Raw genomic sequence first — 27714 nt, 5'->3', positions numbered from 1 at the left:
CGCCTGGGCAAACGCAGGGGCCCTTCGTCTGGCATACGCAGGGGCTGGGTCCAGGGAGGGCCTGGGCTGCCGCGGGGGTGCAGAGTCCCCCAGGACTCACACCTCCCAGCAGCACCTAACCCCAGTGGGATTCAGACTGGAATGGGAGGCTTTACAGCAGCACAGGCACGCTCAGCCCTGCTCAGAACACAAACCACAGTGACAGGAGTGTTTTTTCACTTGAAACAGTCCCCATGCAGCGAGCGCCACCGAGAGCCACAGAGGAGCCCTGGCACAGCTCGCGGGGCCTGGTCCCGCTCGGCCACTGGCACCGCTCCCCGGCACCACGCACACGGCCTCGCCCCGAAACGAGCAGGCTGAGGACCTGGCCCCGCACGCTGCCCTGGAACAGACCGTGGCACCCGCGGGCAGCGGCAAACGCTAACAGGTAGTGCTCCTGCTTCGTCCGGATACACCAAAACCCCCCTCACCCCCTTTAACAGATCAAGGGACCCAATGAATAGAGTACAGAAAATTAACCCTTTTTATTGATGCATTGCAATTGTTCTACATTTTTACCATATTATGTAGAAAATACTTAAAATACAAGCTACTTTGTAAAACCAAAGACAAACATTGAATCCAAAGATAAACTATGTTTTCACAATGGACCCTTTTCCCATATAGTTAGTATTAAATTTTTAAATATCTATTTCTTTTGTTAAAATTATTTTTACATACCCCCTAAGTACATCAGCAATACAAACATAGATCAGTAATTGTCAGAAACTACCTGTATCTAGCGGCTTGTAAAAAGGAAGAGCACAACCATAAAAGAAAGTTAAATTTTACACAGTAACTAGCATATCAAATACATTTAATAAAGTAGGAATTCCATTGCAATATCAAGGATTCAAGCAGAAATACTAACATTACATATAATGTACTGCTACATGTAGTGAGATAGATATAGTTCAAGCTGAATCTGAAATCACACATTATATAAAGTTTAGCAACAACCAACCATGTGGACATGCGGCACCATTCAGAAGTTTAAATAAAAACGAAAGCAGGGCTGTGCCAATCCTGTCATTTAGAAGCAATTTAGTTTCATGTACTAGAAGAAATTGCTGAGTCAGAGGTAAGTTACTGCTTCCCATCAACTAGGTGCCAAGCAGGAAAGCCTCCAGCTGCCTCTGTGGTGGCTGTCCCAGCTGCGAACGCAGGCCGGGTAACGGGAACAACTGGTTTAACAGCTCGAGTCACACAGACCAGCCTAGATGGGACCACAGTCACCAAATACTCAAAAGGCGATCCCAGACTAGTTTTAAAAGAATTAAAGCGGACTCCAATTTCTATCCAGAGACAGCATATTTCTTCATCAAGTACGCGCAGCAGCTCTGACAACGAGGAGAGTCAATTCTTTAACCTAATTTCCTATGGCTATGCACGGAAGGAGGGACGTAGCTCCTCACAGCGGGCTACAACGCGCTGGAAGCGGGGAACGCACGCTGCAGCCAGCCTGGGACCCGCCGCCCTGGTGCAGCCAGCGCCAGGACGAAACCCTGGCCCTGCCACGGCGGGGGCGGGGGTTTGCTTGGTTTACGCTGCGTATCACAGAGGAATATCGGGGTAATCGACAACTTGTTTTCAACGGAGTATGTTTCATGTTACCTGTGCCATTTCCATCTCGCCCTCCTTGTTCCAATACTTTTGGACACCTGGGGTGGCCCTGCTTTGTGAACACGTTGGGTTTAACTGTGTAATAGGGACTCTAAAGATAAACGGTTAGTCTGCTTTTTGGGGGGAAAGCGGGCAAGCTCTTCTCAAAATTATTAGATTTCGCTAGAGGTCTTTTTTTCCTGTCAGGTCTCCATGGAAAACATTTCACTATTTGTGAACAGGGCATGTTTTCCTGAAACACAGGAACCGGAGCTTGTTTTGCCTTTGAATGGAAAGGCACAACTCTGTACCCAAGAGGTATCTCAAGGCAAGCACTGAACACAAGCAATGTAATATGGCAAAAAGAAAGCGCCCACAGCAACAAAGAGCATTGCTACACTGACGATGTGGAATAGCAGGATCAGTTGGTTATCCGCACACTTACGGAAGTGCTCTGACTGAAAACACACCAAACAACGTCGCTAATGCTACCGTCCAGTTCCAAAGTCCTTGATCCCTCCATCAAAAGAGATGCCAAACCTTCAACAGTTCACCAAGTTCAGGTCTGTCCAGACTTTCTTCTATCAAAAATGCGGGATTTCAGAAATCACTTTTGCACTTCTTGTCACGTACTGGTCAGAGAACTGGCCTCTTTTCCACTGGGATGGAACATAAACTGGGATTCAAGGTTACCAAAACCTCTTATTGCTGCAGTAACACGACCACTCAAGCCAGTTCATCGTCCATTTGGACAAGATAATCTATGTACTGAGGATGAGAAATAAGTCCTAGTACAGGGCACCCAAGAAAATGAAGTGTAGTTTGAAAACTGCACTGATTATCCTAAATGAGTATTTCCTCTGAACACTAACCAGGGCTACAGCTGACACACCTTCCCAACAACTCCACATTAGCAGTAGCATTACAAAACTTTTTAACGGTATTATGTGCTTTACAGCAGGCTCTCTTTGGTATAAATATTCTATCATCAAGCTAGCAATATTTTACAAATCTCTGCTATTAACGTGGGGAAAGGTAACGCCATACTAATCTAGAAAAGTGATTGCACATATTTAATCACTTCTGCAATATTAGACTAAACATTTCAATGCATTCCCAGCACTACCTTATTCGAAATGCACTGACAGACATCTAACAGTACATGTGCCATTTCAAGGAGAAGCTTTAAGGAAACATCGCGTCACTCTGAACAAAAATGTAGCTTTTTATGATAGCAGTAAAACTGAGAACAACGCACCTATGCAACATACTGCTGTTCTTGCTGTGGTAAGCTCAGTGAATTGCTTCAATTCGACGGGGGCTTGCTGGTCCCTCATAAGGCAAGCTCACTGTAAACTCTAGTCACACTACATCATCATTTAAGGCACTACAATAAGGGGACACACCAAACAACTCTTCATCACACATACCTGTGCAAAACAAATCAGAAGGTATCCTTTCCTCTCACGAAGCTCTACTCTCAGTGCTACAGTGATGAGCTCTAACCATTGCATTATATCACATACATTCCAACATGAATCAACTCATTTTGGTTTAAATACAAAGGATACATCAACTCCATCCCCAGGAACGTTTAAGAATTAGACAAACACTAAGTACAGAGTTCAAGTATAATCACTACACATTTTGATTACAAAGACAGAACGTTTGGGGTTAGCAGGAAGTTTTGCTTGTTATATTTTTCTAATCAATATGTACATATTTCATTTTATGTAAAATATTAAAACACCACCAATACAAAACTTCTAAAATAGTTTTAAATTCAGTAATAAACTTTAAAATCTGGATTTTTTTCTTTTTTTCTTCCTTTTCCTTTTTTTTTTCTTTTTTTTTTTTTGCAATTCCTACATGCATGTGCTGTATACAAGTCTTATTAAGAGCGCTTTAAAGTAGCTGTTGACATATCCAGGAGGATACGCTCACAGGAGTATAAAAAGCTGTACACATCAATACAGTGATGTTTCATTGTATTTCAAATTCAACTCCCTCCTAAATGAATCATGTGTGGAAAAATACTAAGAAAAACTGAACAAAGAAAAGCCCTGTGCTTCTGTGAAGGAATCCAGCTCCGTTATAGGGCCAGCATCTAATATGCTGCAGAAACCAAGTTTTAGAGCAACGCTGCACTATTCATTCTCAACTGAAGACTACAGCATCCTGGCAAAGCTGTTGAGTTCTGTTACACAGTGAGATCTTGAACACAGTTTGAAAAGACTTAGAAGAATTCTGCAATGAATGCAACAAAAATTCAGCTGTGTTATGAAGAAACAGAATTTTCAAGACAACAAAACAGATTTCAGGGTTTACACGGACTCCTGAATATGTAATGTTGCTAGCAGAAGGCAGCTGCCTCTACCAGTCCTTAAACAAAGCAGAGAACTAAACAAAAGACTGACGGTAACATATGCGGACATGTAATGGCTTTTTCAGAACCAGCAATTTGTTAGAGACAAAGTGAACCAGAGAACAAATGTTAAAATATTTAACTTGATTTTAAAACTGCCCCAGCAACATAATGAGAAAAACGTGCATTACATTTTCAGTGGCAACATGGATTTGTGCAAGCTGCTAAAATATAACCTGCTAGTCTTTTTGTTTAAGTTACACAAGTTAAAAAAAGTCATCAGGACCTGTCTTCCAAGACAATGATTTTCCTTCCCCTTTTGTTTAGCACAACAGAACAATTTTAAATAAATGTGGCCATGAACTTTTAAAAAGCATCTATAAAAAGTAAGTAAAATTTTAAAAACTTAATTAGTGACCCTTGTACTGGTAACAAAACATGCTGCTCAGTTAGTGACCCAACTCACCAGAGACATTTTTGAACAACACACAACCAGGCCAAGGAGAAACAAAACCAGGTAGTCATTACCAGGCAGAGGTTCACCTGAAATCCTCCAGTCTCTCCGGCCTATTGCAGGACAGTGCCTTACCAGGAACTACAAGTACGAGTACTGGTTGATCTTTGTAGGGCTCAGCGGATATCCAGTGTAAATAGCAGATCCTCTGGAAGCACCAATATAGGACTGGGGAGCAAACTGGTGTTGGTACTGGGCAGGCGGAACATTTGCAGAAGTCAGCAGACTGGGCCCAACGCTCACAGGGACCTGGTGGACAAGCGTGCTGGGGTGGGCAGCGTACGTGGTGTGCCGCGAAGAGCCCTGAGGGGAGAAGAGGTGGGCGATGGAGGTGGTGGAGCCCAGTGTCGCAGCAGTGGTCGGAGCGTAAGTGTACATATGCGGCTGGCTGGAGAGGTGTGCGTTTGCCGTTGCTGCTGCCAGGTGGGGATGCACTGGGCTGCTGTGCTGAAACGTGTAGGGAGCCTGAGAAATAGTTGATGTCAGGGGTGCCACATAAGCTTGCTGCCTACGTGGGACAGCATTTCCACTTCTCTCCTGTGAGGCCAGCACTGTTGTTTGCTGGTTCTGCAGGGAGAAGAAGTAAATAAGGTTAGTGGCTATCCCCAGGGAAAAGTGCAGTGGACAGGAGGTGAGCAAGGAGGGTCAGCCAGAGCCTCTCGATCAACACCTCTGTTCTAGCTGCAGGAGTGACACTTCTGTAGATCCTCCCTTCCCAACTCTGTGAAACCCTCACATAAATTTGAGAAGGGTTACTGCAGTTCCTCTGAGACAAAGGCTACACTTTTCCTCTACAATGGGATCAAATCGCCACACCTAGGGTACCACAGCACACAACTGTACAAATGCAGGCAGGTCCTAAGACTGACCCATCCTTGAACTCCTCCCACACATCTATTCCTCTGTACCTCAGTGAAGGTGGCAGCAGGGCTGCCCCATTTTAGCACAAGAAAGCCTTGTCCCCATGCCAGAAAGGAACTGGAGGTGTAACACCTCCTCTCTTCTAAAAGGCTACTGCAGCTTGACTCAAAGATCAAGAGCAGTGATACAAACTGAAATGAAACTAATCTCTGAAAGTTTGAAGGCAAGTTAAGTGCCAATGCTTAGTCTGAAAGACAAGGTCCAGCCTTAATCCCCGCATAAGGCCTTTGTGAGATCTAGACAAGGAAGGTAAGGAGCAAAACAATCTCCTCTCCTCATGCTGCTGAGAGCCTTCAGTGCTACAGCAGGATCCGGGTGCCGCTCTCCCACCCGAGTGGCAGGAATGACTCACTGCAAGGCAGGTGTGACTGGAGCACGAAGAACATGGGCATAACCACGCTTCCTTCTGCTGCCCTCTAGTAGTACAGTAAGAAGTTCTTTGCCGTGAGAAACTTCACCTACACTCCCTACCCTGCATAGCCACAGAATCACTTCAAATAATTAATTAGGTAGCAGCTCTTGATCCTCTTGCAACCAAGTCATTCTCCTGCCATACAGTGCGGTGTTTCTAAAGCATCATGTCTGAAGGTCAGCGGAAGTCACACAGTGCTTACCTGGCTGAGATTAAGAGGCTGCACTCCGTTTGTCACCACACGATGCGAGCGGTACCCTGTGGGTGTTATACAGCATCCTGACGACTGCCCACTCACAGAGGCCACCGGCTTGGTCTTACTGGTGGTGCTCAGGATGCCTGAAAGATGTCAAAAGCTTAGTCCATTCTTCCCTCTCACATGCCACGCACTGTGATAAGCAGCTTAGGTAACTGAGGAACTCCCAGGGACTACTTCCATAACAGAGCCTTTTCTTCAATTACGATTTAAAATCTGATTGTGCAAGAAATCATTGAGAATTTTTACAGATCTTTCTAAATGCAGCCATATATGAAAGGTAAATCTACCAACGAAACTGAAACCAGACCAAGGCTTCCACTCTCAGAACAGCACTTGTGAAACCTAAAGCTGCTGAAGACCCAGTGCAGATAGTCCAAAACTGTGAGGACAAAGCTGTCAGGGCTAAGACAGCATCTGAAGTTTGGTAAAAACTACTGAGCACAGTAACCTAGGACAGTACACCTACCTGAAGCCTGGGTAGCTACAACGCAGTCATTGAGCTGTGTTTTCAACGGTGGCACAATGATAGTCCGGGAGCTGGAGCTGTCAGCCACTCCCCTATTTGGCAGCTCCAGGGCACCGCCTGTACTCCTGAGAGAGGAAAGTGGGTCTGTGGCGTAGGGGCTGTTCAGGGAGGAATCGGAATCAGGGGAGTCATTAACAGTAACGTAGCTGATGACGTTGGATCTCTGCTTCATACCCAAACTGCAGAGGGGGAGAAAAATTAAAAAAAAAAAAATTTAAAAAATCAAACCAGAAACATTCTAGCTTTTCTCATAAGATACAGGAGATCTCCCTCTGGGAGCTCATACCCTCTCTCCTTGTCAGATGAAATTCTGATTAACTAGAGAAACAAACAGCACAGCAGACATGATGCAGAATTTTCTGTCTTATACAGTGCTTCTTAGCCTAGCCAGGGCTCTGCGTGTAATGTTCTCCACTCTCCTTGGTGCTTGGGCTGAGCTCACGACAAATCAGTACTGGCTACCTGAAGGAACTTCCTACCTGGCAGGTTTGTATTTGCTGTCCTCTTCCTCATCAGTATCGCTGCGAATGGTGATGACACTGACGGGTGGGCTTGGAGTGTCTGGGATCACAATGGGCTGGTGCTGCTCCTGCACTGGGATGAGCACATTGGAAGAGGAGGAGGTGGAGCGCAGAGGACTGCTCCCAATGAGCGAGTAAACTTGGGAGGGCACAGTCTCTAGAGTTGAGCTGGGCCTGAAGGAAAATCAAAGCAGTATTCAGCTACACGTCAGCAGGCTAGGACAAACCAGCATTAATAACAGCCATGCTCCAGCAGGCTGGAGCACACATACAAGGAACATCTTGAAATACACAGAGAGAACCTCAGCGCAGAGACTTATACAGGAGAGAGCCACAGAATGCATCCCAGAAGGGACCGACGCACTCAGTGGTGCTCTGAACAGGACCGATTCATCTGAACACTGCCAGAAGCCTGCCGTCCCTTGTTCAGCAGACGTCCCTTGTATTGCTACAGCACGACACACCCTGCATGTGTAAAACCCCCCACTGACCAGCACAGCAAAACACTTGGTCAGTAGTGTTCCTCGTGCTCTCACTTAAATTAATGCATCAGTGACTACAGTACAGAGACTTTTCCCAAGACATCTTTAAAAGCAACTGTAGCACATTAAAAAGCTACACAGAAAACGCCCCTGTGATCAGAAGACCAGTTTTTCACACCACAAAAACAACCTCCACAAATGCACTCGCGGTCCTGCCGGGGCTGGGAAAGGAAGCCTTACTTGGCCGCACTTTGTGCTGGTTGCTTGTTCTTTTTTGCTGGAACATTGCTGCTTTGCTGCTGCCTAACAACATGAGCAACTCCAACGTTCAGAGGCTGCGCCGTAGCTAACGTCACGTGGTTGGTCAGCAGTGACGGCTGCTGCATCAGAGTGCTATACTGATTTCCATGGGAATGAGCGTTCCTAGGGCAGAAAAGAAAAAAAAGACCAAAATCCCATGACTACACTGCAAGCACCGCAAGCTGCACCCTGTGTGATTCTGAAGGGAAGGGAGAAATTCTGTGCACTGCAGGCAGTACTGCGATGGCACGTACTTCCATTTGGCACGGACCTGGACCCTGCGCAATCCCTACCTCCAGTCAGCTAACTGCTGGCTGCTGCCGATCGTCTCCGGAATCACAGCTGCAGGCTGAACCGAGTTGTGCAGAGCGACCCCCGGGAGCTGCTGCCAGGTGGAAGGAAGCAGTATCTGCTGGGTTCCCCCAGGCCAGGCCTGCTGCAAGACAACAAAAAGATGCACAGGTTCACTAGATTTCAGTTCCTACGGTCGGAGAGAGAGATTCGTTCTGAGCAATAAATGCACTGGCGTAGATTGTTAGCTTGCAGAGATAACAGCACATCACTGCACTTTTTCAAAAGGTCTCAGTATAGTAAGAGAACAAGAAAACCAGAAAAACAAGCTTTCCCCGACACCTCGCTAACCTTTTGTATCACAGATGTCAGCTGGGGAAAAGAGCGTTAATACTGCACTGCAGAACGCAGCCGATATTGCACTGCCAGATGAAGCACAAGTGTTCAGGGCTCTTTCTGCCTGTAAGTTTATGCACATTGCTGTGCTGAAGGACTTCAAAACACGAAGCAAATTTGGTGCTTTCAGTTTTTCTGCCTTACAGGGCTCACATTGAGAGAGCTGAGACAGTGTTGTTATTGCGGAAATTCACCCCATCTCAACAAAAGTATTTAAGAAAAGCCACACTGGGATAAACGTTAATTACAAGGGACACACGTGAAGACACTTTCAATTCATTAATATTATTAATATTCCTGTCCAAATTGTCAAAATGAATTTTTTCCTGGAAAAAAAATCCAAACAAAAACCAAAATAAATTTGGCAGTACAATATTTCTATGATTTCGAAAACACATGGTTCTCTTTCTTGCAGTTTAAACTGCAACACCATGAACACCTGCTGTTTTAAATAAAATATTTCTGCAAGTAACAGATCCACTTATTACAAATACCGGTTCCAAACAAGAAGCCTTCAAAGCAGAGAACTGCTAAAACCTCTGCCAACATAAGCGGAATAATATTTAAAAAAAAAAAAAAAAAAAGGAGGAAAAAAAAAGAGAAATATGTTAAAAAGTCACACCATGCGTCTTTCCAAAAGCCAACACCTGCACAAGACAAAGCAGAGAGTTTAATACAGCAAGATATAAATTCCCAATGAGAGGCAGAAACCGGGCCTTCCGAGCGACGAACTGTTTTGACAGAGGAAGGACAAAAATATGCAAAGCTTAGCAAATGGCTAATGCAAACTCAGGGGAAGCAGCAAGGGAGAAGTGTCGGAAGCACTAAAGGTGAGCAGATTCACGCCAAAGGCTCCCAGAATCCAAACAGAAATACTACGTTCTCCAGAGAAACTTAGAATCCAGGCTCAAAGTCTGGAGACAGCTGGCTCTGATCTCTGCTGCTGTACAGGGGAGCTGAGCGCCAAGTCCACTGCACACACACGAGAACAGAATTTGCCTCTTGAACCAACAGCCCAAACACACTTTTGAAAACATCACTAACAACTCACTTGTGTCCCAAGCTCTGCTACAGTCACCCCTTGCTGTTTTCAGAGCCTAGATTACAGCCTTTCAGCAATCAAAATTCAAGAGGAGGAAAGGAGATACAGCCCTGGGTCTGTTTAGCTCAGAGCTGGGATCCAGGAGAACCCCACTCTCCTGCCTTCCCGTCCTCAGAAACGGGGATCGGGTCACTCTGTTCAGAAGAGCTTCAGCGAGTGGGTTTTAATCTCAGTACAGGCATGACTTGAGCAAATTCCCCTTCAGCAGAGGTCTCCCCCTTAGAAGAAAACGACACTCAAACTACCACTTCAAAGCCACAAGAAACAACATGGTTCACAGAATGGAATGTGCTTTGAAAGACATGTGAGCATAGCAGCACTTAAGTGCACTGCAATGTTTTCATAAGCTTCACTGATCTGATTCTGGAGTTTTATAATGACTTATTGTGGCACTTGCAAAGTTGTTCTGGTGCAGATGCCAAGTGAATACCGCAGAGGATAATTTTGAAAACATACACTTCTTACAGGTGTGCTTATTCCCTTCCCCCCATCTTTTTAAAAAATTCTTCCAAATAGCATAAAAGCTAGCTATTGCCGTTTTGGGTACCAGAGCTCACCTTCAACTTCAACCAAGAAATACATATGAACTGAAAGTATCTGTGAGGAACGGTATCTTTATCTGGATGAAGCAAGCTACCTGTGATCGGCTATAAATAACAAAAGGCCAGAAAATTATTGTCAATGTTCAACAGAGGTTAAGAGAAATCAACTGCTAATGCAATACATTAAAGAATTTGCTACCATTAGAGATTTTAGCCTGAGCTTAACGACCTGAAACATTTCTACATGCAAAGCAGCTTTACACGTGTTCAAAACAAAATACGTAGCTAACTTGCCAAGTAGCTCAAATTCTGGCCATCCAGGTACCTGTAGCAGAGTCAAGCTAAAGACTGATTCCTTCATATTCAACAATCAAAAGGCAAAGATAGGATAGCAAGCGAAGAAAAAGAACGATTATAACTCTTCTATAGTATAGCTTAGAAGAGCTTTGTAATACTAAGCTGGTAAAAAGTAATCGTCAATGGTTCTGGATTCTTTACAGAGCCACACTAAACGTCAGAGTCAGACAGTGCTTCAGCGATGTTGGGGAGGAAAACAACAAGACATTAAGATGTAGCAAGAACACAGCCACAAGATGGCACATGCTTCCATGCCCTCTGCAAGTCTAAGTTAAAACAAAAACTCAGTTAGTGAACACAATCAAGGGAGGCAATTACCAGTACTGCAGCCGTCTGTTCTACTAGCGCTGGCCGGCCGGCTGCGCAGTTCAGGGTAAAGGGGACCGCATACTGCGGCGTGATGGTGGCTACTTGAGGATGAAGAGTTGCTACCATTAGTGGTGTACAGCTTCCCTGAAATGTAGATCAGGCAGTGAGTGAAACACACGTACTGAGGCAGGACAAGTGGGTTCAGCAATAGGGCCAGAAAAGGTTTAACCTCACTGGCATTCTACGGTGCTCGAGCAGACTCCAGAAAGTAATGGACACAGTGAAACCAACACCCAGACCCTCTGGGGACGTTCCGCTAAGCAGTTCCCTGAAGGGAACACAAGGAACAGGGAATTTGGGAACAGGACCTCTCTGATGACACAGTTAAAAAGTAAAAACGAGAGAGTGTTCAGCTATTGATACTTTACTGAGTCCCAGAGAGCAAGTTACGCTACATACTCTGCACTAAGCCATAACACAGCACCCCTAGCAGGACACAGCACATACTATCGTACCTCCGAATTCACATACAGTCCTCTTGGAAAAAGATAAAGTAACGGATTTCACAGAAGACACGGTAGGTCTTTTGTATCGTGAAAGAGCAAAGTCATCTGTGATGAAACTACCCAGACACATATTAGTCCAACAAATGTCTAATTAAAACGATGTTCTTGGTGTAAATTTGCACTCTCACTAAACGCAGGGTTTGAATTCAGGTGGGCTTCCTTCAAGTGTATTCTGCTTTTTGAATACCGTCACCCGTATAATTACGCTGAACAAACCAGAGATCACAGGATGCCACCAAAAGTATTTGGACTGCACAATCTAAAAACTACTGCTCTACGAGTAGGTCAGTAAGTACAACATACTGCCTGGAAAGTAAAACTAATAAAGTATGCGTTAATGTCAGCAGAAACTAAAACTATGCAAATAATAAAAGTGCACTTAATTATAAAGGCAATTACAATTTTTCAGTGAACAAAGCCTGTGAATCACTGGACACTTGCTATATATTAAAACATTACTTTTGGAAATAAAAATTGTTCTAATTTATGACACATTACTAATGTTTACAATATCATTTTTAGAATTATTTTTAAATTTTGCCATCACATATTGTTTAAACTGCAAAAAACAGAAATAGGTATGTCATTGCTACACATCAGTTCACACTAACAATGTAAACTAATTGCGAAGGATTCAGGATAATTTCATTGATTCAAAGATGAAATTTCAACATAAGTAATCTGCGTTGCCACTTCCATTTACTGGGTTCTTGCTTCGCACAGAAATTATTCATTCTAAAATTTTCTGCCACATTTATAAAGTGTATGTAGACAGAAACGTCCACCACTACCTGTAAGGCAGTGCACACCTGTGAAAAAATACAGCCTGTTCTCAGCAGCTGAAAAATACATATTTATTCCCATTATTAAATCAAACTCCTAAAACTAGGGAGGCACATGATATAAAATAGTTCAGACTTCGAATGTTCCAGAAAAACAAAAGAAAACACTGTCTTAGAAGTGATCTGCATTTAACCCTTCAGAGCGTTCCGAAAACCCCCAGCATTCACCCTAGCACCAGAGGGGAGGTCACCTTCTCCTGGACAGCGGCGGGAATTGCAGTTAACTATCAGGTTTTTGTTTTTTTCTTTTTACCTGTGTGAGAACTCCAGACTGGATCTGCAGTGGCTGTGCTGCAGGTGCCTGTGGTACAATCGGGACAGCATTCTCCATCCTTACTGGGAACGCAGAATGCTTTGTTGTTGCCTGAAGTCCGGCTGTGGAGTACAAGAATACATCACCACTAAGCTGCTTTATTACTCTTTAAGTTTCTTTCCAAAATCAAACTCCTGCCAGGTAAGGGCAGAACATGGGGTCGGATGCAGAGAAAGAAAAGCTGTTCCCTTTGACAAAAGCACACTAATAAACACCAGCTGAAGTACATACTTCTGCAGCCCCAGTACGCCAAAGGGCAACGACGGACAACAGTCCTCAAAGGCTTGCCGCTGTTAAAGCCCACAGTCTCGTTTCCAGAAACACAGATAACAGAGACATCTAATTCTGTGTCGCTTGAGAGCAAGATCAGAGTTCAAACCTTACCGTTCAGCTCCCATTTCACGTACAACCCTCCATACTGACACAATCCAGATATAAGCATAGAGAACTGTCAGGATTAACAGAGCTGCGCTTGCGCCAGCCTCACTTGTTTGCAATCTGTGACAATTTGTTGCTAGCAAACTATGCAGCTGCATCAGTGTGTGTGAACAGAGACTCAAAGACCAGATATTCACTCTGACACACAAAACATAGCACACCACTTTCATTTTCAGTTAGGCCTGGCTCGCTCCTCTGTTTCCTGCTCTCTGTGGAATGCTGTTGTGTTCAGTTTGGGGGGAAAAACTGGTTGAGTAACCAGATGAAGACTGCAAGCTAGGCAGGGAAGACACTGTCACCTGTTCAAGCGTGACCTGGAAGAGAACCAAATTGTCTACACACATCTGACCTGATTCTGCACCAACATCTGACGCAAGAGCACTTTGTGACACGCACAGAGTGGTGCACGTACTTTCTCAGTTTAGTGCAAATTACAAGTTCTCATTTCTACCAGCTGAAACCACAGTACCACACAAAGGGTTTTGCTGCTTACTTTGAAAAGCAGGGGGACAAACAATGAACGTTTGCTGGAATGGGTCAGTCTGCGTGCAGATCTGGGTGGTTCCAGGTTGCAAGGAAACGCTCTGTTGTGCCACTCCTGCAACCGGTGCCGCAGATGATGGATACAGAGCAGACTGGTAATTCAGCAGTGAGACGTCCGAGTTTGCCAGGGAAAGGGTAGCAGCAGCAGTAGAATTGGAAGCCAATACGCTGGCCTGGGGTGGGGGAAAGAATTTTAAAAAGTCAGACTTATCACTCGTACTTGTTATAAAACAAACAACAGGAATCATCAGTACATACTATGAAGGAAGAACCAGGAAAAGGTTTCAGGTAAAAGGCATAAGACAACATAGGAGAAAAAACATGAATTGCACCAACTTCACTTATGTTGCTGAACTGACAGGCAAATGTGATTAGGTGGAGTAGAGAGACTGCCTTGGCCTGAGTTTTGGAAAAATAAATTCCAAGACAAGACTACAAATTATGGAGAGCAATTTAAATATAGCATTTTACAGAACAAAATTTGGTCTGAAGGCACGAAATCAGACAAGTCCATTTCTTTGATTGGTATAAATGAACTAAAAGATGGTATACCTGATTGTGTACTGTATTGAGCTGGTTGTTAAAGCTCATTGTCAGGTTTGTGCTTGTATTAGGAGCAACATGAGTCATGAATGGGCTCTTAATCTGATTCACTGTATCATACATATTAACTCTTCGCTTGCAGATCTCCATATTCTGAAAGCAAGACTTCACACTGAAACAGAACGACAGAAGGAAAATATCAGATATGTAAAAACAGTACAACAGAGATACGAAAGGTTCCCGACTTTATGCACGTGCCCTTAGGCTTAGGTTCTTCTTAAAAAAAAAAACAAACAAACAAACAAAAAAAGAATGTCCTAAATCATTAAAAGCAAGTTTATGGACATTCCATTCCTTACATATGTCATTGCTATTTTCAGATCAGCTAGGAACTGCAGAAAACAGCATTGACAGAACGCAGAAAAGTGCTGTTCTGTGTTTCCAGTAAGTCCTCCAGAAACAAAACAAGAAATCTAAAGAAGCCTACTGATTACTGTGCGGGAAATCCAGGAGATGTGTCATCGTAACAAATGGATGGTTCAAAGTCTTCAGTGGAGTAATTCTCTTATCTGCATCAATTGTCAACATTTTCTTCAACAAATCAATATATTCCCTTCGGTCAGCCTTCTCTGCCAACATGTCAGTCCCTTCTAAGTCTGTAGACATATTCACCTTGAAAATAAAACGAAGTAGTTCACACAAACATCAATTAGTTGCTACCTAGCAATTCAGTAATTCCACAACACAGAAATATTTATTAAGCATTTCTGCCTTTTAGCTTAATTTTAGGTCCTACAGCACTAACACATCATCTCTCCCTTGCTCACTCTATAAAAGGAAGCCAAACACACACGGAATTCTCATCCCAACAGGAAGCTGGTCTGTTCAACAGATATCAGCCAGGCTTCATTCTTCACTGCCTGGCGATTCGCGCTCAATTTTTGTGTGGGGCTATAAGGGGCTAGCAATTCAGAATGGCAAGATTCTACATCCTCTGTACAGATGTAAAGTAATGATAACAGCTACAAAAGCAATAAAAAATTGAGACTAACATATTTAAGATTCAAGGCGTCATGATATTAAAACCACTCAGATACTCCTTCATTTTACCTCTGAAAATAGAATAAAAAAAATAGAACGATCTGTAGTTCCTGTCAGCACTTCCAAAGATCAATAAGAGGTCTAATCCTACAACCACACCTGGAGGCGCTTAGCTTTCCTGCTGCTTGACTACTCCTAGTGATAACAGGCTACGCACACTCGTTGCATCTACCCGATCAGGGCCCAAGAAAAACCAAGGAATTTCTAACAGCTTCATAAGTAACATTTTGATAGTCCTTGATACAGTGATTTCTGATGCAAATTGGCACATGGCAAACCGAAATCAGCATTCTCAACAGGATGTGGAAGAGGAATGCTCCACTCCAGCACAGGAGCCTCACTTTTAGAGATCCCAATAACGTATGCAATTCACGTGCTAGTTATCTGTGTATTACAAGATCTCCACACACCTGCGCCATATCATCCAAACAGTTGAATATATATTTCCGAGCTTCTTTTGATTTTATTCCTGTCTCCAACTCATGTTCTTCTGGAGTCTATAAAATAAAGCATTTGTTAATATAAACTGAGATATTTCATACTGATAAAGAAAAAGCAGCAAGAAAAGAACCGAGCCAGGTGGTCTTTTGCCTGCTTGGAGACAAATCACATGTCAGACCAAACCAGAACAGCCATGGGTTCTCATTTCTTCAGCTGGAAAGACCATTCATTGTGAAACTGAATTAGCAACAGAATGACTTCATTTCAAGGCTCTGTTAGGTAGTGCTAATGCCAGAAGAACTGAAGGTTTCTGATTTAGGAAGAGAAGAGGCTATTTTACAAAGAAGAAAGGCAAAATCTCCTTCCTTTTGCTGCTCAGCTTTAAAGGTAAATTAAGTGTACATGTGATTCTCTCCTGTCCTCTGCCAATACACAACCAGATTTCTGTTAAACTAACAAACACCCCCATCAAATACTCTCTGTTTTACTCTTTGTGTTGTCAGGAGATGATAACAAGATGACATACTTCACCAAGACTGAGCAGGCCATAATAAGCAACCATTATCTCAACTACTTTAACACCCACTCTGTGCTGGTACTATCACGCACAGCTGCGATTGTTAGATGAGCACCGGGAGGTCTGTACAGTTTCTGAAATGAAATACACAAATCAGCTATATTTGAACAGCATTTCAAACCCAGTCTTCACTCTGAATGCTTTCACAGCACACTAAAACTAAGTGTGAATTTATATCAAGTCCTCAATGAACAAAACAGCACTGGAAATTAAAGAGACAGACAAACCTTCAGCCTCCACAGTGGGTATCCCAAATTTGGATCTCTGTTAAAAAACCTGCTTGTTTTCGTTCCCGCGCTGAGAAGATACTCTGCTGGAAGGCCTTGAGTTTGTGAAATATAACGAATCTGGTAAAGAAAATTAAAAGAATGAGGACTCCCAATACAAAAAACTCATAGCTAATGGAGTAATTACCAGCCAGGTTTGTTCACAGTGGATAGGAAATAACCTGTAAACAATGAATGCCCAGATAACGGAAACTGCGAACTGCAAAGGTAAAGGGACTAGCTCAAGTATTTATAAGGACACTTAACTTTTTCAATCTCTTATCTACAGAAATTTTAGGTTGTATATACATTTTTCTTATTTTATAGAAATATTTTTTGCCCAAGTACACGTGGGTAGACTATAAGCTTTTGTGACACGGATGAAGTAATGCCAATAGTCTTTAACATCAGCAATGTAATAAGTATACATTTTGAGAGAAAAATACCACAGAAGTTATCATGTATAGATATATAATTAAAGGCATAAGTATCCAAGCAACATGGTTGGGACTGGCTACATATACTCTAGGCACACAATTTGAGAATAAAGTCATGGCGAAGCTTTCACTGACCAAGAAAGCAAGATCAAACCTCTAGTACAATCAGATTCCTACATCCTCAAAAACATTTAATATACTTCACATGTAACAAAAAAAAACAAAACAAAACAAAAAAAAAACAAACCAGCTCACAATTTGGAAAATGCACCTGAATAGTTGTGGCAGTATCAGTAGACATTGGGAAAGAGCTACGAAATCAAAAGTTACGCTCAAAAGGAAAGAGAATAGCAAGTTACAAAAAACCACAATAACAAGCTTTTTAAAATATTCCAAATCTTGTCCAATTGCTAATGCTATTTGCTCTCAAGATGTGCAGTGAGAAATATGACACCACCTTTGTCATGACTCTCCCCTCAAAGGAGTTTATTTAAAAGTTTCAGAAAAAAAACCAAATAAGTCTAATTTATAAAATGAGGAAGGAAACAGTGTTAAGGTAATTAGGCTTTGTTTGAATTACCAATTATAGGTCATTTAGCATGTCTCATTTCTTACTTGCAAAACTCCTGCTATTCTGCTGTGCCAAAACAGCAGCACATTGCAGGGCACTTCACCCACTGTTACAGTTTGTGACCCACACAAATTCATTGACTCACTGCTCGTTTATGCCAGTGCGGACCTGAAGAGTCTGCAGGTTAATATTTTTTGTATCTACACAACAGTCCAGCTAAGAGTTCTGCTATTTTTATGAGATATTCACTCTTGCTTTACAGCCAAAAGGTGTTTAAAAAATAATTGTAAATTCCATCCCAATCCACGAACTCATTCCTGGAGAGGTCCTCTCTCAAGTTCTGCCTGAGTTTTTACTTGCTGCTGCAGAATCTCAAAAAATATTAAAAGCACATCATCCTTATTTTTGAAAAGCAATTCAGATACCAAAATCAACCCCTTGAAGTCACCCCTCATGCTGCCTCACAAAGGACTGCAAAATCCTGTCTGCTAAGCAATGGAAAAAGCACCTCCTCCCCGCCCACCCACATGACTAGGTAAGGTTCTCAGAATCACACAAAACTCAGTGTGCAAGGAAACCACCACGCCGTACCTCAGTTATTTTCTAACTCATTCTGCTCATTAAGGTACCACTGTGTTTCCTTTGGAAATTTACATCGCTGGGAAGATATAACACAAGTCAGCTTTCAAACTTAGTAAGTTTTCATGTATTTTATCACATAAGGAAAAGTATACCAAGCACTGTAACAAGATAGCACCATAAAAACCACAGTGGAAAAGTTACCCTCAAAAAACCTCTCGTAAGGCTTTTTGTCCTTTTATAGGCAACTGACGAGCCCAGGTAGTAATGCTAATTATCCATGGAAAGAACTAATTAGTTCGAGACGCCATTTTAGACTCTTGCCCCTGTATTTCAGGAGAGCTTGGAGCCCACACTTTGCATTCAAAATGAGGGTTGCTGTAGGTACTAACAGGACAGGAATGATAGGCTTGCTCTGTCTCCACATGGAAAAACTGCCCTCATGGTGAAATTATAGAGGGCGTTTCAAGTCAGGACACACACCTCACTTCTGTTTTGACAGGAAGGTATTTCAAGAGCTTTTGGGTTTGGAAGCCAGGGGGTTAACCGTAAATTGACTCTATAATATTGGATGACATTCAACTCAAGTTAAAACACAGAACTCCATGCTCTCCTGTACAATAGAGACAGGCAGGCAATGGGAATACCACAGAGAGAAAATGAATTTAAGGTGACAGGCAACAGCAGTTTGTACTGGATGAAATATGACACATTGGGTTCAGAGGGTCCAGACACAGATCGTTGTGATTTCATTTGAACATCTACACATGCATCACGCACTCTCACCTGATCATACTCAGATGCTCCTGGATACAGAGGCCAGCCTAGAAACAGCTCAGCTATCACGCAGCCCAGTGACCACATGTCAATAGCTTCACAGAACGGCAAACCCAGTATGATTTCAGGAGCCCTGTTCCGAGGGAGAAGAAAAAAAAAAAAAAAAAAAAAAGAGTAAAATCTGAAAGCATGCAGTTCTTTCCTATAAATCACTCTGGACAACGCCCCTCCTTCTCTCCTCCAAGCAAAAGTAGATCTGCGTGAAACTAAGCGATTCACTTCAAAGCAGATGTTTCCTCAAGTGGCCTAACAGATCCAACCTTTTCATCATTTTGTGGCGTGGCTGGATTTGTTTTTTTGCTGTGGTGCCCTCCGACTCCTAAGTGGCTTTATGCAACTGTGATACGGAGTTCCTCCCTCAATAACCAGCTTAATTACACTTGACAGTATGTACGGTGTGAAGCATCCCTGAGACAGCGCACAACCTATCCTAACAGAATTGGGAAGAAAAGTTACGGCAAATGGCACTCACACTTTTCTCAAAAGAAGGTCTCAAGATCTCGGGTAACCAGCTGCAGAAGGCTGCCTGTTTTCATGTGGAAAAGAACACTATCTGCAGAGCCAGAAAAAGAAGCTCTTCAGAGAGTTGCTCAGTTTCCATCAGTGGGTTTTCACACAGGGTTTGTTTGGAGAGTTTTGAGTTTAAAATGGACGGAGAGAACACAGCTGGAGATTGTGACTGCTTTGCAAGGTTGTGTTACAGGTTTCTGTGCACTGAACCACGCCTAATGCAAAATTTACCTGTCTGGCCTAGCCTTTACGAGAAGGTGATGAAAAAAAACTCAAACTCCAGGCAAGGTTTGCGTCTGCAACAGGGTGGAATTTCAGGGAGATTTCTGTCTGGAAGTGACTCATAACAAAAAAGGATGTTTTAGTACAGCTCTTCACTTACACACAGTTCTGAAACAGACCAATGTCCTTCTGTCAGGCTAAATTCTGGTCATACATTTGCATACAGCATAAAACCCAAGTGCTGCAAAAACCATGTGAAGTGGTGTGGGAATTTACTCTGGAAAGTACAGGAAACACGAAAACCTTGATCTTCTTCACGCATAACTAACACAAGTGCAGAGGAAGACAGAAAAGTCCTAAACTCCAGGGTATCTATTTTCTGGTCATGACTCAGGTAGCATGCCCCAGGGCTTGCGTGACATTTCTTGTGTTACAGTGCGGATATTTCTGTTGTTAAAAAAAGGCTCTGAAACAAGTTCTGATCTTTCTACAGAATTCTAAAACACAGGGCTTGCATAATGTACAGGTGTCAATAGATCCTTCCTCAGCTGTCCAACCTGAACGTACCTCCCAAATGTTTGTACGTAGGACAAAGTGACTCTCCAATTAATCACCCTTCGTGTCGGGGTGACACAGATACAGCCTGTGTTTTAGGTGACTACGCAATTACCATTAACCGGTCTCCAAAACAAATGCACCCATCCCAGTTGCCCAGGCACAGTGCCCCTGAGAGAGCGTGAGATCTATCAAAAAAGGCAGATAACTGAACCAGCTGTTTGCTGCAGAGAGGCCATACCTATTCTCTATCATTCAGCTTTAAAGCAAGAAGCTTGTTCTGTTATGCCCGAGCCCCCCAAAACCAGAGCCATGATATACCCTTTGTGACCGGAATAACAGACTATTTCAGCTAAGACATTCTGACACTTGCTCAACTCGACACTGATCTGTTTCTGCCTTCTTGTTTGTCAGTCCCTGGCAGTAGTTGACTTTGGAATGGTTTCACATATGCAAAAATATAGAATGATTATGCAAATACGATAAGTATCTGATATTTGAACGTTGAGTGTTCTGTTAAACATTCATATTTTGAAGAACTGTGCTAGAATGGATCCAACTTTCTACAGGCTAACAGGTGCAAACAAGAGGAATCCCTTTCTGTAGTACTTTGGTCTTCACAAACGGAGCGAGTATGATGCACTCACAGGATTTTCATTAGTCTACTAGTCATCATCAAAAAACTGTATTGATCCTCTTGGTTATCCCACTTACACAGGAATTTCCAATTCAGACAGGACCCAAACCTGTCACATAAGGAACATTGCATGCGTAAGTTCCCTTGGTTTGGATTGGCAAACAAACTAAAAAGCAAAGCATGCTAATCCTTCACAAGTGCATTAAAAAAATGAAATCTCACCAATTCCAACAGAAAGAGAGATTAGTAGCAACAAAGGCTGGATGTGAGAGTTTGTTAGTCTTTACACGCTGGAATAGACTTACATATTCTGAAAACTCAATATCAAAATGACAGCAAGTTGAACTCTATGAATTTATTCCCTGGAACTAAATAAATGAACTTCTCACAAGCCACCTGATCTCATTTTGACTGCAAGACAGAGCTGGTAAATCATAATCTCTCTCATCTCCTTTTACCCCACTATAACGCTGTAAACAGCCTTACAAGATGTCAGCTGAACCGGGACACCAGGCAGAGGTCACTTTTATAGCGGGGCTGCCAGACATTAAAGTGATTTTACGATCTTAAGCTCTTTGAAATAGAAATCAACAACATTCATTCTTTGCATAGACGCTTGCCAAACTCTGACTTCCAAAGTTGGCAAATACACTCAGGCACTCTCAGAAGAGAGGATTCACAGCAGTAGTGGAAAAATCCGAGACTTACTTTCAGCATTTCAAAACACACCGTGTTTACACGTGGGTCTTCAGCCCTGTCTTGTGAAGAATGATGGTAATATGAAGCTTGTACAACTGCAGCTAGCAATGCAGTGAACAACATGATCACGTCTCAGAGTTGGTTTAGCAAGCAGAGTCAGATCTGGCAACGTGCACTGCTGCTTCCCAGGCCAGCATGACTGGGACAGAAGTAGGTCACGTAGCCCAAAGCAGAGGTAAGAAATAGACACCACTGCACCCTGCAAGCTCCCTCAACACTCAGTGCCACCTTCTCAAGGCCCAAATAGTCCAGTCCTTCAGCCTAGTATCTTCAGTTTGCTAGGCGCCTCTACGCTGACCCACAGGAAACATCAGGAGGTAGGGATCCGAGTACGACTCACATGATGGCTGTGCTTCCATATAACACAGGACATGAGTGAACCTCACTCTCGGAACAGCAAGGAGGTCAATCTTCCCAAAGATTTTTCATTTCTGCAAGTTGTCTGCTTCCTTCTATTGTTTATGCTCTCCAAGGAGAGCAAAAGCATCCATACCCTTCCGCACCTGATGTAACAAGCATATATTCTGGTTTTCAGGTCAGGAATTACTGCTAACAGACCTCAGGACTGCCACAGGAACTACTCACTGGATAGAAGTACGACTGCCAGAGCTAGTCTACTCCTAGTCCATTGTCTGGCTTCAGAGCCAAAGAATTCTTCCCAGGCACTTCTACTCACACTTTAAGTCACCCATACAACAGCAGTGCAACTGCCCTTCTTGACTGGAGTCACACTGCAGAGGCACCAGCAACGCCTGTGGGGAGAGCGAGCCTGCGCCAGCCTTAGCGTTCTCGCCCTGACAAACCCAATACTACATCCCAACCGAAGCACGGCTCCAGCAGCGCCATCGAGGCCGATGCAAGCTGTCCAGCTGCCAGAAGCACAACCAGAACCTGGAGTGAGCAGGGCTGTTGGACAAGATGCCGCCAGAAGCACTGAGCATTATTAACAAAGGAAGGGTTTTTTTCCTTCAGGGTATATATATCAGACAATTCACCTTACAGTACCTGAGCCTGGCTGGTTTGGATAGAGACAGAGGTTACACAAGAGCCAGTAACAGATATTAAAAACAAAAAAGAGGGAATACAGGATGAGAAGCTTATTTTTAACAGCCCACAGAAAAGCGAACACAGTATTGAAAGTTTCCAACTTGTAACTCATCTGCATACTAGTTTTATGTGAATATGGTTAAAGCAATCCAGTTCTCCCACAATAAGCTGATTTCTACATCCTCTCCATAAATTCCTAGATTATGGATTGTAGTAATCATCACCATTAAGCTAATTACACACCCCTAAATATTAGATTTCCACATCACAGCATTCTTAACTTCAGTCAGGTAGACAGTCTTCAATGCCATCTAATCTCAGGTTATTTGCAGCGTCCATCACCCCTTGTCAAGGAGATGGAAGCGGCTTGGAGCTCAGTGCTGCACACAAAGATGAAGCAGGCAGCCTCCTTCCCAGCCGCCCCTTTAAGATACTTATCATCCCTTGCGCTTCTGCCTCAGTCAAATCTGGGGTATGCGATACCAGAAACTGGAAAGCACCATATGCCTCCCCAAACTGCTCTGCTCACATGTGTTGCGAGACAGATAGAGCAGGTTCTTGATCAATGGTCACCTCTTCCAGTGCAGCAACAACAAAACTGACGATGCATTTCAGACAGCGAGCGTTTTAACAGAGCTATGGCGCATAGAAGACAACTGTGTTACAAAAAATAACAATCAATAGTTTAGAATTGGAAAGATTGGTGCCAACAAGCTGGGTGAAGATCATGAGGAATGGATTAAGACAAGTCTGTATCACATGAAAGAAACAGCACAGAAAGCTGGTACTTGGTGTTAGAGGGAGAAAAAAAAACCAATCCAAACAAAGAGGGCAAGGATACAGGGAGTATGAGGAACGAACAGAAGAAGCCTACAACAAGCTTGGGCTTTAAATCGAAGCTAGGACGACAGGAAAGACATCAAACAGGGCAGAGACACAGGGTGGGGTGGAGTGTCTAGAGTCCTCTGTCTCGTCCCAGCTGGAAGGACCAGATATTAGTGAAGTTTTGCGTCAAGTGAGCTCACATTCCACCGAAAGCAACCCTGACAGCACAGCACAGACTTTTTCACGTCCCTTTGATGTCAGAAGTTATTTCTGCATCCATTTATAAGTCTACTGCTACTTATATTGAAATACACAATATTATCAGAACGAAGCTGAGGAATAATTCAAAGAAAAAGAACAGCTTGCTTTAGCCACACAGTTTCTGAGTTTTAACTTTTTTGCCCATAGTTTGTTTTCAGTTCCTAGGCACGAGTAGAAGCCATTACTACATTTTGCTAAGGGAGGCAGAGTTTTATAAGAGCTACAGGTCTCGCGAAAGCGTGATGTATTAAGCGTTGACACAGGAAGTCATGTGCTCATCAAGTGGGTTCAAAGATGGAACCAGAGGAAACAGGATAAAAAGAAACTGGCATCTCTGACTTCTGCCCCTTCTAAATGACCACGGTTAGTGGACTAGTTTCAGATCATGGCAAACAATCCAAAATGCCCTACTTATTAGCATACTGCTTCCCCAGTTTGCTACTTCACACATCGCCAGAAACCAGCGACTGGGTAAAATCAACTTCCTGCACTAACCTGTAGTAAAAGGAAGGCATTGGGTAGCGTCACACTTGCAAAGCAGCAGTTCTACTTATTTACACACAAATTTCAGAAGAAATCTCCAGGAAACATGCAGAACAGCAGACAGGCTGATCGTTTCCTCCTCCCCCTCAACTGGGATCAGACCTAATGGCAGAAGAGGTAAGTATTTGTAGAAGAAAACCCCTGGCACCCCACCGGGATCAGCTTTACTTTGCTCGTGCAGCGTATGAAAGTGAGCACTGTGTCAGGGCTTACCTGTAATAGCGCGACTGCAGATAAGTGGAGCACACCGCTTTAGACACGTGGCTGGCCGAACCAAAGTCTATCACCTTCACTCTGTAGGGCTGGCGCGCAGGATCCACCAACATGATGTTTTCTGGTTTCAAATCAGCATGGATCAGACCCAAGCTCTTTAACTTCATCAAGGCAGTAGCCACTTGCTGCAGAATTGGCCGGATGTATTTCAGGGGCAATGGACTGAACTTATTTTGCTTTAAGAAATCATATAAGTTTTGTTCTAGCATCTCAAATACAAGGCATGTATGATTCTTGTGTTGAAAGCACTCATAGGAGCGAACAAAGTTATATTCATCAGCATTCTCACTGCTCAAGCGGGAGAGGATGCTCACCTCTATCTGGCCCTGCCTAGCATAGGAAGGATGGTTCTTCAGGATTTTGATGGCTACAATCTCCTTCGTGCTACGTTTCCAGCATTTCGCCACCTGCCCAAACGTCCCTCGGCCCAGGAATTCCAAGACCTCGTAGCTGTTTGTCATAGAGCACAGGATCTCATGCTGGACCAGCTGATAATCTCCTTCACCACTGGAACTGCTGCTTTTGGTGGTTACTGTGGTGGTTGTGGCCACAGCACCCACCGCAGGTCTGTTTTGCAGCATGAGAGGTGGATGTTCCTCAATTATCTGCACACTACCGTTGCTGTCGACCTCTTCACTTTTCCTTTTTAATCCACATTTTTGGTACGGTTCCAGTAAAGAAACGTTGCTCCTATGTGTTAGGGTTTGGCTGTTCTGGAAGGACGCCGTTGCACTGCTGCCTGTGCTGTCGGCTGCTGTAACCACAATGTGCTCAACTGAAGGAGCAGGGAGAAGGAGGTTCTGATCGTAAGAAGGGATGCTGAAATTGGCTACCTGATGAGAGGAGCTTGCTTGCCCTTGAGCTGCTGGGAGGTTTTTGCTGTGGGTATAATACTTGTCACTACTGCTCTGTCCTGAAACATCCCAGACAGAGGGCTCCACTTTCAGTTTCTTGGCACTGCAGAAGGCACTCGAGGATACTGACGGAGGGGAGAACACCTGCAGCTGTGAGGCCATACCTGAAAAAGAGAGAACTCATTAGAGCTGCTTAGCAGCGGAAGGTTGCGATGGACTGAGATCCTCCATCCGCACAAGAAGGAATGACAAGTATTTTTCTGAGCACCATATGGTGCCTACCACCTAGGAAGGCAACCTTCCCAACTGCTGATCCCGAAGGCATCACAGAGCGAGGCTCTCCGTGGGATTACTGCATGTCACCTCACTGCCTACAGCACAAGCAGCAGACTTCATCGAGCTTTCTAAAGGCCAAAGAAATCCCCGCACAAGATGCGAAAGCAGCACTGAAGAACGGCAACAGCACGGAAGCGGGAAGATGCTGACAAAATTAGGATCAGTCTCCCTCCCGCGCCAGACCTGTTCCCCCCCTCCATTGTAAAACGGAGCCTCCGGCGGGTCCGGGAACGGGCCAGCCAAACTCCCCGTGGGCGCCGCTCCGGCAGAGCGCACCCCGGGGGCAGCGCCCGTCGCGCGGTCGGAAACGCCGCGACCGGAGGACGGCGGCAGGAACGCGCCGCCCGCCTGCTCGCCCGGCCCGGCGCTGGGCAGGCCAGGCCCCGCCGGAGGCGGCCGGCCGGCACGGGCGCTCCCTGCCCCGGCGCGGAGGTAGCCCGCAGCGCCGCCCCGCCGCGTCCCGCTCCGAGCGGGGGGGGCTGGGGGGGCCGGGCCTCCGCCGCGCGGGCGCCGAGGCTTCCCGAGCCCGCCGGGCCGCGCCGGCTCTCCCCACGCCCCGCTGCCGGCGGGGCCGGCCCGCCCGCACTCACCGCCGGTGGGGGGTTCTCAGCCGCGGGCCGGACCTGCCTGGGGGACACACGGGGGTGCGGAGCCCCGCAGCGGGCGCATCATAGCCCCGCCGCGGCCGCCGGCCCGGCCCGCTCGGCCCGCGCACGCCGGGGGGAGCCCCCAGGCCGCTCCGCCGCCGCCGCCGCCAGGCTCCGCCGCGCCCTCACGGCCCGGCCGGGCTCCCCCCGCCCCGCGCCGCCCCGCGCCGCCCCGCGCCGCCGCCCGGGCCCGAGCGCCCCCGCCGCGCTCCCGCCGCGCCGCTCCGGGCCCCTCGGCCGCTCGCGCCAGACTGAGCCAGCCGAGCCCCGAGCCGGCCAGGCGGGCCGAGCGCCGAGCCCGCCCACGTGACGGGTGACGCGCCGAGCCGCGCGCCGCCGCTGCAACGCATGCGCGGCCGAAGGGGGCGGGCGCCGGCGGCGGGCGCGGGGAGCTCGGCTGGGAGGGGGCCGCCTCAGCAGCGGCGGCGCGAAACCCCGCGGGCCCGGGGCCGCCGCCTCCCCTCCGCCCGGGCTGGCGAGGGCGGCCACGCGAGGGCCAAGGGTCGGTTGCGTCCCAGTACCCGGTACCCTTTCCAGCCGCCCAGGTCCCACTGTAGCGGCCTGCGGCAGCCGGGTGCCGCCGCCGGGCCCTCGTGGTCTCCCACAGCCGGTGTCCGTTACACGGAGCCCCCTCGGGTGCGCAGGGGAGCGGCTGGGAAGGACGGGCCGGGCGGCCAGACGCCGCTGAAAGGGATGAGGCATCGTCCGCCCAGGAACTCCATCGCTAGGGTTTTTAATTCAGCCTCTCCCAGAGTCAAAATGATACTACGGTGATGTTTATTGGTGTTCTTTCAAAAGCTTACAGGATTTTAAAATGTTTGCAAGTACTCTTACTAAAATCCCAGCTTTCACAGCTTCATATTTGCTCTTACTTGAATAGCGGTGCAACAAGCATGAACCTGCACCTTTTAATGAGCATAAAGAATCAAGGCGAGCAGTTTCCATCCAGATGGAGATGAAGATCAGTGGGGAAAAAGAACATGCAATAAAAAAAAATAAATCAAAATACCCTGATCTCACAATCCACTCTTTGCTACAGTTGGATGGTTACAGGCAGGGATGCGAACAAGCAGAAAGACGGAGCCTTCACCAGCTCAGCAAAAGCCACCGTGCGTTGTCGTCTCGGCCTTTGAGGCTGTGGGAAACCCAGTCCTGTAACTCGGGAGTGTTCGTTAACAGGTCTCCGCAGCCCGCGGCTGAAGCGGTGATGCCGAGCTGGCAAAAACTTGGCCAGGCGTCCCTGAATGTCAGAG

The 27714-nt window shown here is 45.3% G+C and overlaps 1 protein-coding gene across 6 annotated transcripts; it reads right to left on the bottom strand.

Annotated features, from left to right (window-relative positions):
- Window positions 1–500: 500 nt before the first annotated feature.
- HIPK1 (homeodomain interacting protein kinase 1) lies at window positions 501–26589 on the bottom strand. 6 transcript variants are annotated; one of them, XM_086765909.1, is made up of 16 exons: window positions 26405–26589; window positions 24565–25642; window positions 18942–19065; window positions 16530–16649; window positions 15695–15781; window positions 14671–14855; window positions 14193–14355; window positions 13591–13813; window positions 12600–12721; window positions 10948–11082; window positions 8235–8377; window positions 7882–8064; window positions 7118–7333; window positions 6579–6817; window positions 6056–6192; window positions 501–4823 (listed from the first exon to the last, which is right to left on the bottom strand). In XM_086765909.1, exons 2-16 carry the CDS (start codon window positions 25638–25640, stop codon window positions 4602–4604), a joined length of 3375 nt encoding a protein of 1124 aa, XP_086622035.1. In that variant the 5' UTR covers window positions 25641–25642; window positions 26405–26589; the 3' UTR covers window positions 501–4601. The 6 variants fall into 6 exon arrangements, with proteins under 6 accessions (XP_086622035.1, XP_086622032.1, XP_086622031.1 ...); XM_086765906.1 differs by having other exon boundaries at window positions 501–5087; window positions 8235–8374; XM_086765905.1 differs by having other exon boundaries at window positions 501–5087; window positions 26405–26588.
- Between the last annotated feature and the right edge of the window lie 1125 nt (window positions 26590–27714).

This window comes from Chlamydotis macqueenii, chromosome 23 (genome assembly GCF_036417535.1).
Source record: "Chlamydotis macqueenii isolate bChlMac1 chromosome 23, bChlMac1.mat, whole genome shotgun sequence".
NCBI classification, from domain to species: domain Eukaryota; kingdom Metazoa; phylum Chordata; class Aves; order Otidiformes; family Otididae; genus Chlamydotis; species Chlamydotis macqueenii.
This window is presented reverse-complemented; position numbering and strand designations above follow the sequence as displayed.

Coding starts and splice junctions, on each gene's coding strand:
- HIPK1 (XM_086765905.1), bottom strand. CDS start 25,640: ATGGCCTCACAGCTGCAGGTGTTCTCCCCTCCGTCAGTATCCTCGAGT. Junction 16,650..18,941: donor GAGCATCTGAGTATGATCAG/GTGAGAGTGCGT, acceptor TTTCTTTACCAG/ATTCGTTATATTTCACAAAC. Junction 6,193..6,578: donor TGTAGCTACCCAGGCTTCAG/GTAGGTGTACTG, acceptor GACATCTTTCAG/GCATCCTGAGCACCACCAGT.